At 34.7% G+C, this 12,916-nt stretch overlaps 1 protein-coding gene across 1 annotated transcript; it reads left to right on the top strand.

The window, feature by feature from the left end:
- Positions 1-62: 62 nt before the first annotated feature.
- Cyp4g15 (Cytochrome P450 4g15) lies at positions 63-12,629 on the top strand. Its single transcript, XM_022073614.2, has 12 exons — positions 63-313; positions 1,938-2,044; positions 2,795-2,885; positions 3,446-3,628; positions 4,583-4,652; positions 6,007-6,133; positions 6,457-6,598; positions 8,945-9,054; positions 9,393-9,461; positions 9,989-10,157; positions 10,512-10,697; positions 12,085-12,629. Exons 1-12 carry the CDS (start codon positions 109-111, stop codon positions 12,261-12,263), a joined length of 1,638 nt encoding a protein of 545 aa, XP_021929306.1. The 5' UTR covers positions 63-108; the 3' UTR covers positions 12,264-12,629.
- The last annotated feature ends 287 nt before the right edge of the window (positions 12,630-12,916 follow it).

The following is a 12,916-nucleotide window of genomic DNA, read 5'->3' as shown; positions in this document are numbered from 1 at the left end:
GCAAGTGGATTCACACGCCTGTATATCATTAAACGCGATGTCTATATAAGGCGTGGTATTCTCACCGCCTTCTGTAGTCAGCGGAGTTGAAGAGACAAGTCATTCAAAATGACAGCAGCTACTGAGGTGGTTGCCGAATCCTCCACATCGGCAACTAATACGTTCTATTTTCTTCTCATTCCTGCACTGGTACTTTATTTTATATACTGGAAACTACAAAGAAGAAGATTTGTGGAATTGGCTGAAAAAATTCCTGGGCCTAAAGGATATCCTATCATTGGAAATGCATTGACATTTTTGGGCAGTTCTCTGCGTAAGTCTTAATTAAGTTTTAAGTGTTAAATTCAGCTCTTACGAAATTCGGAAAAATGTGAAAATGTATATAGTGACAGTGACATCATATCTGTATTTTTGTTTGACGAAAAATTCTTCACACGTATTCAGAAAACCCTCCACAACTATAATGGAATACATATAGAAATTTAAAGATTTCAAAAATACTACATCAATACATGGAATTTTAATATTCTGATACTATTTTATTCGTAAAAATTTAGAAAGTAATGCATCTCATAAATACCTTTGGATATAAATCACAAACACAGATTGAAGTAAATAAAGTAACATTTCAGAACATGAAACATACATAGTCGCATTTGACGAAAATACATGTAAACAATAACAAGATAACCACGATAAATATGATTATAATACGTCTTACGTAAAATAGTGGAGTTAAGAAAGTAAGATACTGATGTGAGAAACAATTGATCCAGAATGGAGGTTGGTTCGAAGGAACTACAGTTCTGTCGGAAGTTCAAAAATTGAATAAAATAAAATAGAAACATAAATTTTGACAGTACATACAGCTAGAAAATGCCAGAGTCTGTATCAGAAGCCAGAATCAGAAAATTTTGAAGTTCGGAGACTCAGGTGGCCGTCGTGGCATCTTGTTTACTTATATGTAATCTAATATCTAGGGCCAGTATTACACGAACCTCCAAAAACCATCTTTGTTTGATGGCATTTGATACTGTAAACCACGTTACAAATTGAATTAATACGTTGTGTTAAATTACGGTCATAATTATTATTTATATTTCGTTAGTTTCTTTTTCACAAATAAGCAAACAAACTGTATATAGTATCTTACATACAAGCTCGGAAAGTGTAATCCGTATCATACATTATTTTCAACATAACATAAAATAACGTGTACTAACCTGACATAACCTAATCTAATCTTACCTAAACTTAAAAAAAACAACCTAAGTTCTAACCTCAACTAATCGAACCTAGCTAAACAAAATTTAAATTAAAAATTACGTAACACTGTCTCACCTAACCTAACTTCCCCTAATCTCAACTAATCTAAAGCAGTCAAACTACACTGACCTAGCCTTACATAATATAACTCTATATAACAAAATCTAACAAAACAAAAAACATATAAAAACGGGGTGATGATGATTTTTGAATAAAATGAAGCATTTTCCGAATGTATTCTACTATTAATTTGTCATAGTAAACACTGTAAAAAATAAAAGAAAGGAATTCGAACTTCGATAGTTCCCACTTTGGTCACCTGCTTGCATCACCCCCATGTCTAACTCAGGACTCGTTCGTCACTCTATCGTCACTCATAAGATATTCAAAAGTACGATTTCGGATTCTTGCAGAATGCCACAACGTCCACACAAAATTTCATCCAGTGGTTCTCAAGTAGAATTAACTGGACAGATTTCTTCCTGGTTTTAATCTTTTTAATTGATAAATTATTATAATTTTATTATTAATTAATGTTGATTTCATACTTGGTATTTTATTTAGAGTGTTCTTTTATTGAAGTGCTCTCATTACTGTGCTGTGTTCCAAGACAACGTGGAATACGAACACATGCATTTTACGTTAAGCCAATTTGTATATTTTCTTTGCAGAAATAACAGAAAATTTTTTACAACTATCCTTTGAGTTCACCAACATCATGAGAGTGTGGATTTTTCATAAGCTAGTAGTCTTCATTTGTGAACCAAGGGACGTTGAGGTAACACCATAAAAACTTTCTCAATTATTAAAATAATTTTGTTGGGTTTAAAATAGTTATTGAAGCAGGATTTAATTGCTTTCAATGCATTAAATTCCAGGCTCAAGTCCAGAGAAGAATTTGGATAAATATGAAAATTTCAAAGATCTTGAACAGCGAACACTTTTGAATCTGTCCTTAATCCACAGGATTTAGTAAATCTTTTTTCAGTGTTTGTTATTTTTTTTTTTTGACTTGATACAGAAATTCCCTGATATTATAACCTGAAAGTTCATCCCTTTTTTTTTTTTAAAAAAAAATGGCCATTCCTGGACCCTGTCATAAGACAGTTGAACCCACTCCATATCACTATAATCACTCGTCTACGCCAAAATCTCCAGACTCCTTTGGGACTTTCTGCCAGTGTTTTATCATTTCTCATTTTCTCCTGTCAACCTTGATTTAATAACCCCACAAATATCTTACGAAGGGTAAAAATTATAAATCTCTTAAATACACAATTTTGTTTGTTTTCCTTATACGATTTCTTTTTTAGTTCAATATTTTGTTCTGTATGCTATAATTATGATTATTACATAATTAATTCTTTGAAGAACGTACTAATTCTCAATAAAATAACATTTATGTAACTAATACATTTCGTAAAATAACGAAAGTACAAACATTTGAACTGTGGGCGATCAGAAAATGCTGTTGATTTCACATAAAGTTGTAAAGGTGCCAACAAATTTATGTCTTTACTATTTGCAGCTTATACTGGGTAACAGCACACATCTTGATAAGTCTGAGGAGTACAGGTTCTTTAAGCCATGGCTTGGAGAAGGTCTACTCATCAGTTCAGGTTAGTGTTTCGTAAACATTATAGTGGTAATGGGTTTATTATCATTTGGGAGGCATTTGATTTAATTCTTGGCAGGGACCAATTATTATTTGTGTTTCCTTTAGTTTTTCCAGGCAAATTCCAGTATAGTTCCTTATTGCCACCATTTTGTCGTTTTTAATTATCATATCTTATTTAATAGTAAAGTAACTTCAAAAGTTGATACAGTGCAGTAAAATAATCACCAAAACATAATACCATAGAAATTTGCATTCGTATTTATTTTATATAGGTGTTTAGATTTAATGTGTAAAGACAAGCTTATTAATTTTATGTAATATTTAAATTTACGACACTTCACATTCTTTCATGTTAATAAATCGCCATTTCACGCATTTTTGCACGTGACATTAAAAGTCTGAATTAAGATTGTCTATCACTCAGTTAGGGATAGAGAGAACTTTAAGATTACAAATTTGTGAGCTGTTTCAACTCCCGATTCTTACACGTTTGTGCTAAGATTAGTCTGCAACAGCTGCCATCTTACTTAAACCAATTCTGAGACCCCTGTGCTGTTCCAGGCCAGAAATGGAAGTCTCACCGTAAACTCATTGCACCCACATTCCATCTTAACGTTCTGAAGTCATTTGTTGACCTGTTCAATGCAAACAGCAGGGCTGTATGCAACAAAATGGCCAAGGAGAATGGCAAGAATTTCGACTGCCATGATTACATGAGCGAGTGTACAGTTGAAATTCTTCTAGGTAAGTTACTACCTTTGTTAATTATTCATAGATATTAACTTCGTGTTCAGGGTTCAAAGTGAGTTATCATACTGATATTTTAAGCAGAATGGAATAATTTTTCATATTTTCATGATTACTTAAAATTCAGTATCCAAGATGCAGCAAATAGTTTGAGTAAATTGTCAAGAGATGGCAGGACCAATTTCCTTTCTCACTGATAATGCCACACGCAGAAGACATACAGAAAAGAAAATCAATTTCCAGAGTGATGTATATTGTCCATACCACGCAAATTATTAAAAAAATTATGATAATGCTTCACTGTTTAAAAAATCTTCATAGTAAATTTTCATAAGTATAATTTTAAAATGTATTTCTAGCTTCAGAAAAGTGTATTATATCTTTGAAATTTAAAAGCTTTAAAAACCCTGGAGATTGTCCCATACTCTTTTCACTAGAGAGAAATTCATAAGTAAGGTTAATGAACATAAGATGTGAGTCTATATAAAGTATATTGGGCACCATGCCATCTGCATTCATAGAAGGGCCAAGCTTCAACACTTCATGGAACAGTGTAATAAGCTTCATATACTTGTGTTTATTCTTTGGAAAAGTGACTGGTTAGGAGACTAAATGGGCTAAAATCAATTTGGATGTGGTGTGAAATGAAGAATCCAAGAGACAAAATTACTTACATTAATTTTGTATGTACCATATTTCCTTGATTTTAAGACCCTTTATTTTCACATTTAAAAATTTCTTATATTGGGGTACACCTAACAATCAATACAATGTATTTCGTCCTAAAAACCTATTATTACGTCAAAGGTGCATGTTAAAATCAATAATGTCTTAAAATTGTGGAAATATGGTGTTTCTTCAGTCATGAAATTACTATTGTTGTCATCCATTGAAGTATATTTAAATCAGTTATTTAGTTATTTTGCTGTAATGTAAATTGTTTGTTTACAGAGACTGCTATGGGTGTAAGCAAGAAGACACAGGACAAGAGTGGCTTTGAATATGCTATGGCAGTCATGAAGTAAGGATAAATTTTTGCTGTTATATTTGGACTTAATGAGAAACAGGCAATTGCAATGAAAGAATGCATGGTTTCGGTACAGGACATGCCTGAAATTCTGCATGTGTGGGATAGTAAAATTATCAATAAGATAGAACATATCTTCCATAACGTGGTGCATATTTAATAAAAATTATCAAAATACGCAACACACTTCATTGATCCTAGGTTGCGATTTATTTAAAGCAACAAAATTTAAAGTTTGGAATGAAGAATTTAATATAAAAATTAATTTAAATGCATGATTTTACTGAGAAAGATATTATATTACAATGAAGAGTCACAGGGGTTATTTTGACATATTTATATAATTTTCTTCTTCTTCTTCTTCTATGGCTCTCTGGTCCGTATTCAGTCCATGGCCTCCTCAATTCTCCTCTTACATTAGGTCCTCTTGTTGTATATGTATAGTAATATAATATTGGTATATCAAAATAATTGCTAGTTGCAGCATGAGAAATTTAATTAAGCCTTGTATGTGAACAGTTTTGTAACTCGGACTTTCACCTAGTGTATTTACTATTTACTAGTAATAAAGCCTTGTACGAGTCAACTCTCAGCAGTACTTATTCCATCGGCGGCGAATAACCAATTAATCAAAATCCGCTCGACCAACATTATTCGAACCCACACTGAACTTACACGGTTTTTCCCGTGTCTGGTACACAACAATTCTTTTCGGTCCGTCTGTCCGAGGCTTTGGAGGTTTCAAAACATCTTCCTTTTTATGGTGCAAGGATTTATATAATTTTATGAACTTTAATCAAAACTCATATTTCAGAATTTGCTACATAACTGTATACAGCAAAATTCTTTATGAGAAGCTAATAGTCACTTAGTTGGTCAAGGAATTCCTGTCTTATATGCAGCCATTAGGTTCACAAGGGTCCAGCAATGATTTCCATTTCACACCCTATTTCTTAAAGATTCTCAACGTAATTGATTTAATTGCCAATTAAAAATTTATGATCATCAGTAGGCATTTTGCTTTAACCTCCTGTTACTTTTTATTTCATGTCTAAATATTCTACAAAGCAACCTAACCTCAAATATTCTCAATATCTTTCCTTCGACTCAGTGTGAATCGCGAAGTTTTCCACCCACAGAAAACGACAGATATACTGAGCTAACTGTAACTAGAATTATGGGTGACATCTGTCAGACCACATTCTTCGCTCATCCACGATAGTTGTTTTCAAAGTTCATATGCTTTCAGTTGTAACAAGCCCACTGTAATGTTAGTTTTATACATTCATATATTTTAATCTTACGATCTTAAGAGGTCTAGGAAATAACTGAAGCTGATTACTTTCAGAATGTGCAACATTCTACATCTAAGACAATCAAAGATTTGGCTGCGACCAGACTGGCTCTTCAACATTACCAAGTATGGCAAAGAGCAAATCAATCTTCTGGACGTAATTCATGGACTCACCAAGAAGGTGAATTTTAGTTATTGTTCTCTGCTGTGTGCATCTTTACAAAATTTACACACATTTAATAGCTGCACGCATTATGCATTTAGCTACGATGACTACTTCGTGGATCTAGTAAAAGTACCGGAGACGTACAGGGTAAGAGCGAATAACATCCTTTACTGCGGTGAAGTAAATACACATTTACTTTTGTTTCAGTCTCCTACTGGAAGGTTAAAATCATTGTTAAGTAGTAAATGGCACCTTACACTCTACATTTTTGCACTATTATGTTCAAGAAAGCAAAGTTTTACAGATGAACTACCAAAAAATATATGATTTGCCTCCAGGTTATCAAGAGGAAGAAGGAGGAAGCAAACAGTGGAAATACGAACTATATCGAGTCTTCACTTAACCCTGCGGAGAAAACAGTATCATCTGTATTCAAGGGTCTGGGAGATGATCTGGATGAACAGGATGAAAACGACGTTGGTAAGAAGAAAATTCAGTTACCGGCCATCATTTTTAGGGGAATATTATTGTCTACTCCATTTATCTTAGCGTCTTGCAAGAGGGGGCCAGGGAGAGACAGAATTTACCATAACATACTCTGCAATTCTGTAGTGTAGTGTAGTGTATTAGTGTAATATCTTACTTGCTTCTTTATTGGAAATTGGTATTGTTAATGCAGGATGGGGATTCCCCATTCAGTCATTTCAGTGTGTAGAAACACACGCAGGTCCCCAAGTAAAGTTTTGATCAATATTATTCTGTTATAACCAAATTTGTAATGTGTCGGCAAATATCGTAGAGCTCCCCAGTATCAAATACAATGAAACTTTTAGTTTCAATTGTGCCTAAAATCAATTTTTTTTTTGGTCTATCTGAAGTGCAGGGAAACACCGGTATAATATTTTATAATATTAGAAATTTTGAGTAATTTAAATACAGGATGAATCACACTTACAAAATTATTACAAATAATTTTAATCATTTGACTTTGGCACCTGCTATGAGGTAGGTACCATATATTTTTCCGAGGAAAGACTTTTAAGGTGAAATTTACGCAATAATTTCTAGTTACAAATTTATGTAACAGAAATAGCGTAATGTAATTCAGTGGGGAATGATTTCACTCACATCTTTGTCGCTTATAATTTTTTCTTCTCTTTTCAAAATTGCATCTCTTTGCCTCATTCCATATTTTTTTTTTAACTTAAACCAACAGAGAGAAGCATCAGCCATGCTAATTACTTTGTCATTTTGTTTTGATCACTAATATTTAAAGTGCTTTCAAAAGCTGACTAATGGTAGCAGCACTTGTCAATATAATATGTATAGATGATCTCACAGAGACCTAAACATTCTCAGTAATGATGATAGATGGCAATATGTTCTACTGACAATTGCTACTGCCATTAATCAGCTGTTTGAAGTACTTGCATCTCTTTGCCTCATTCCATATTTTTTTTTTAACTTAAACCAACAGAGAGAAGCATCAGCCATGCTAATTACTTTGTCATTTTGTTTTGATCACTAATATTTAAAGTGCTTTCAAAAGCTGACTAATGGTAGCAGCACTTGTCAATATAATATGTATAGATGATCTCACAGAGACCTAAACATTCTCAGTAATGATGATAGATGGCAATATGTTCTACTGACAATTGCTACTGCCATTAATCAGCTGTTTGAAGTACTTGCATCTCTTTGCCTCATTCCATATTTTTTTTTTAACTTAAACCAACAGAGAGAAGCATCAGCCATGCTAATTACTTTGTCATTTTGTTTTGATCACTAATATTTAAAGTGCTTTCAAAAGCTGACTAATGGTAGCAGCACTTGTCAATATAATATGTATAGATGATCTCACAGAGACCTAAACATTCTCAGTAATGATGATAGATGGCAATATGTTCTACTGACAATTGCTACTGCCATTAATCAGCTGTTTGAAGTACTTGCATCTCTTTGCCTCATTCCATATTTTTTTTTTAACTTAAACCAACAGAGAGAAGCATCAGCCATGCTAATTACTTTGTCATTTTGTTTTGATCACTAATATTTAAAGTGCTTTCAAAAGCTGACTAATGGTAGCAGCACTTGTCAATATAATATGTATAGATGATCTCACAGAGACCTAAACATTCTCAGTAATGATGATAGATGGCAATATGTTCTACTGACAATTGCTACTGCCATTAATCAGCTGTTTGAAGTACTTGCATCTCTTTGCCTCATTCCATATTTTTTTTTTAACTTAAACCAACAGAGAGAAGCATCAGCCATGCTAATTACTTTGTCATTTTGTTTTGATCACTAATATTTAAAGTGCTTTCAAAAGCTGACTAATGGTAGCAGCACTTGTCAATATAATATGTATAGATGATCTCACAGAGACCTAAACATTCTCAGTAATGATGATAGATGGCAATATGTTCTACTGACAATTGCTACTGCCATTAATCAGCTGTTTGAAGTACTTGCATCTCTTTGCCTCATTCCATATTTTTTTTTTAACTTAAACCAACAGAGAGAAGCATCAGCCATGCTAATTACTTTGTCATTTTGTTTTGATCACTAATATTTAAAGTGCTTTCAAAAGCTGACTAATGGTAGCAGCACTTGTCAATATAATATGTATAGATGATCTCACAGAGACCTAAACATTCTCAGTAATGATGATAGATGGCAATATGTTCTACTGACAATTGCTACTGCCATTAATCAGCTGTTTGAAGTACTCACACACCAAAAAAGTAATACCCACAAACTAAGAATTCAAAGTCGAGCAGAGATCATATTGCAAATAAAAAGCTATTACCATTTTAATTGTAGGTCAGAAGAAGCGGCTGGCATTTTTGGACTTGATGATTGAAAGTGCGCAGAATGGCGTAGTTCTTACGGATGAGGAAATCAAGGAGGAAGTTGACACCATCATGTTTGAGGTACGCTGAAGAGTATTACAGATACAGGCAGCGAAGATGTTCTGTCAACCTGCCTACATATTACAAATCCAAGTCTATAGGCAGTAGTCAGTTTTTATGTTTCAATTTCACAGACAGGAGTATTATAATAAATATGTTCTGAAGATTTTGTGGATGTTACGTTCACGTAATACTCGCTAATGATAGTAGAGACGTCATTCGTGTGACCGATGTCAACTGTTGCGATACAGTACGACGTTAAATGCCAAAAGTAAAAATAGTCTAAGTCTTACAACTATCTTCAGGAGCCAACGATAGGTCCTTTTAATATGAAAGGTAAATTACGAACTCTGTTACAGGGTCACGATACAACTGCAGCTGGCAGCAGCTTCTTCCTGTGCCTGATGGGTCTCCACCAAAATTATCAGGTAAAAGAAAACTAATATTTGGCATTTATGCTACTAATTTAAAGGTTATTATATTTTCAGTGGGTCTGCCTTCCGATATACCCGTTATTACAATGCTATTCCCACGTGTAAAAAGTAAAGCAGTCCTGCTACATGCCATGTAGGCACTTGGGGGGGGGGGGGATTTTTATAACACAAGATATTCATTGTTAATTCTGTTACTTTGTGGTGCTGAATAAATGTAATCAATTTCTAATGCGTAATATCAAATGAGATATGATACACGAAAACTGATAAATCAGGGGTGTTGGAGTACTCGTGGCTTACTTTGATTTATCTTGTCATCTGTCTGGTAGGACTCAAAACAAAATCTCACTGAGAATTACTAGTCCATGATCGTGATTTGAACTTGGAGATCTAACAAATACAAATCAGAAAATTTGTCACCATTTGAATATTCACATAATAAGATGTCTTACGTTACATACAAAGAAATATTCACGCAGAAAATGAAGTGTCTGACACATTATTACTTCCATATTCCATAGGAAATGTGCGTCCAGGAACTCAACCAAATCTTTGGTGACTCTGATCGACCAGCGACTTTTGCCGACACTCTGGAGATGAAGTTACTCGAACGTTGCCTCCTGGAGACTCTACGAATGTACCCCCCTGTGCCCATCATTGCCAGAAAACTGCAGGAAGACGTCAGACTAGGTATCGCAGTCACACGTTTACTTAATACTCAATTCTGTCAATTACTACCACAAATTTTATTTTGCGGCTCTGGACTTGGGTTGAAGAGCCAGATGTCTCTTAAATCACGCAAACCTAAAATGCATGCTTGATATATGGCTGTTCTGTCTAGAAAACTATTACCAGACATTATAACTAAGACGGTTCATCATGAAGATGTTATAATATTATATACGCTTTAAAAAAACTGATGATCCTGGGCTGGACCATGTGTTTGACGCATATATCAGATTCTATAAACTTTTCATACAGTAGGGTTCAGTGACTGAAAGATCCTTAAATATTATCAGTAATGCCAATTATATGTGTCTACAGTTTCAAAAGACATCATAATACCCAAGGGAACTACAATTGTTGTTACTACCGTCAAGACACACCGTTTAGAGACTTACTGGGATAACCCGGATGTATTCAACCCTGACAACCATCTACCAGAAAAGTCTGCTGACAGACACTTCTATTCGTTCATACCCTTCAGTGCTGGCCCTAGAAGCTGTGTTGGTAAGTACCAATAACAATTACAGACATATTTTATGACCAGCATTATTGTCATCAGTAGCGGTGGCAGAAACAGTAGTTAGTAATGGCGGTAATAGTAGAAGAACAAACTGAATACATTCATTCAGAACTATACAATTTACCACTGGGATACTGAGAACGACCCATTCTTCAAGTGCCTGAGCATCTGCGGGTCTCAACTTTTCGTTGGCTCGATCTATAAACATTTTGGAAGGACTCCTCGGACGAGGGATCGGCCCGTCGCGAGGCCTCTACCAGTACACAGGCTTGAGTGGGATTCGAACCCACGGTCCCAGCGACCGAGCGGCACAAGGCCCACGCCTCAGACCGCGCGGCCAATGCGGACCTCACAATTCACCACACAAACAACAAATAAGATTAATGCGTAGTTGAAATTACAGTTTCAAGAACTAACAGATGAATAATTTGGTGTCTGTAATCGGTAGTAACAGGATGGACAGAATTATAATTGACCCAATGGAACAACCTTCTTCAGGAGCTAAGAGCTACTCAAATTCCCTAATATACATGGAACCTGAAGGCTTATTCATATCTAGAAAAGTGAATAAGCCAGATAATATAATATAGGAAATTATATAGGAGTTTTATTATCTGTACTCTTCAACAAAGGAGGATGAGAAGGTGGTAAGTGTTGCACAGACTGAGCAACAAGAAATGCAAACAAATTTTCTGTTTTGGAAATATTCACCCACCCATGAGACTGACATTTAAAGGAAACTATGTTTATAGGAAAATATATTGTAAGGATTTGAGAGGACAGAATTGGTTCAGGATAAAATCCAGTGACAATGATTATTCAAGCTGTCGATGAAAGATTCTTGGGTCACAAGATACGTCAGGCGGCTGAACGGCGAATAAACAATATCTTCTGCCAACATTTCGAGAGCAATCTCTGTTGTCATCCTCACGGCTGCTGGGTAACAAACCTGATCAGTTTCCCATCAGCGAATGTGCAACAAAGTATCAGATTTGTTACCCAGCAGCCCTGAGGATGACAACAAAGATTGTTCTCAAAACGTTGGCACAAGATATGGTTTATTCACCGTTCAGCTGCCTGAAAAATATTTCATCAACTTGTTGCCGCGGAAGCTTCACTTTATTCACGCTGTGTTACAGCACTGAAATATTTATTGCAGAATGTTGCAGTTGGGTATATTATCGGGATATCTTGATGGGAATATGACTTTAAAATAGGAGGTAACTGTCTTATGATTGATATGAAAAATTTGACATTTTTTTGGTGTGTACTGGACACACACACACAAGAGTTTCGTACATTGGTGGTTAACGTGTGCATGTATGGTACCCCAAAGGAAGGTGCTTGAACATCACCCCATAATTTTTTCAGGCCGCAAGTACGCATTACTGAAGCTTAAAATCATATTGTCAACAATCCTGAGAAACTTCAAAATCTACTCTGACGTGAAAGAAGATGACTTCCGTCTCCAGGGAGATATCATTCTCAAGAGGGCTGATGGTTTCATGATTAGGATGGAGCCACGCAAGAAGAATATTATGGTTTCCTAAACAATATTTTATCTCAAGGTCAATTTATTTGAAACCATTCGTTAATATCTACATTATTACCATCCGTAACATACAGGGCTCTTGATCGGACCATCCAAACAGCTATTAAATACGGTATAGAATGGTGATGTTTCATAATATTTGTTTATTCTTTGTAGAAATTTGGATGTATTGGTTTTGTCTATATACAATTCTATTAAACTTCTAACTTGCGAAGTAACCTTAACTCAAACAGCTATATTTAGTGGGTAAAAAGGTGGCTGTACTACAGTTAATTGGAAGTAGGAAACGGTTATTTATTTAATTTCATTTTAATGTATATGAGTGTATGTATGAATATAATAAAATAAATCAACCAGTCATGTATTTGTGAAGTCATTTTTCACATAGGATAGAAGCTGTCTTCAGAATAGGGAATAAACATAATAGACTGTGCCTAGTGCATAATCTATTTAAATTGTAGGTAGCGTTAAGGGATATTTGGTTTTATGGTTTGCATGACCGACTGTAAAATCACCGCTCCTATATCTGGCAAATAACGGTAATGACCTGCAGTTTATTTAGTGTTTGTAGTTCTTGATGGTTATTATGAATTCTTGGCATTATGCAAATGAAGTAAATGCATATGCTTTATTATATTTACAATAACACTT

This window comes from Zootermopsis nevadensis, unplaced genomic scaffold (genome assembly GCF_977971745.1).
Source record: "Zootermopsis nevadensis isolate Lab colony 2312 unplaced genomic scaffold, Znev_1.0 Znev_ptg000031l, whole genome shotgun sequence".
NCBI classification, from domain to species: domain Eukaryota; kingdom Metazoa; phylum Arthropoda; class Insecta; order Blattodea; family Termopsidae; genus Zootermopsis; species Zootermopsis nevadensis.
Note: the sequence above shows the minus strand (reverse complement) of the source record. Positions and strands in the feature narration are given on the sequence as shown.

What these genes read in the sequence shown, in the direction of transcription:
- Cyp4g15 (XM_022073614.2), top strand. Translation starts at nt 109, where the DNA reads ATGACAGCAGCTACTGAGGTGGTTGCCGAATCCTCCACATCGGCAACT. An exon ending in AGGTCTACTCATCAGTTCAG is followed by an intron (nt 2,886 to 3,445) that starts GTTAGTGTTTCG and finishes GTGCTGTTCCAG; the next exon opens with GCCAGAAATGGAAGTCTCAC. An exon ending in TTGACACCATCATGTTTGAG is followed by an intron (nt 9,055 to 9,392) that starts GTACGCTGAAGA and finishes ACTCTGTTACAG; the next exon opens with GGTCACGATACAACTGCAGC.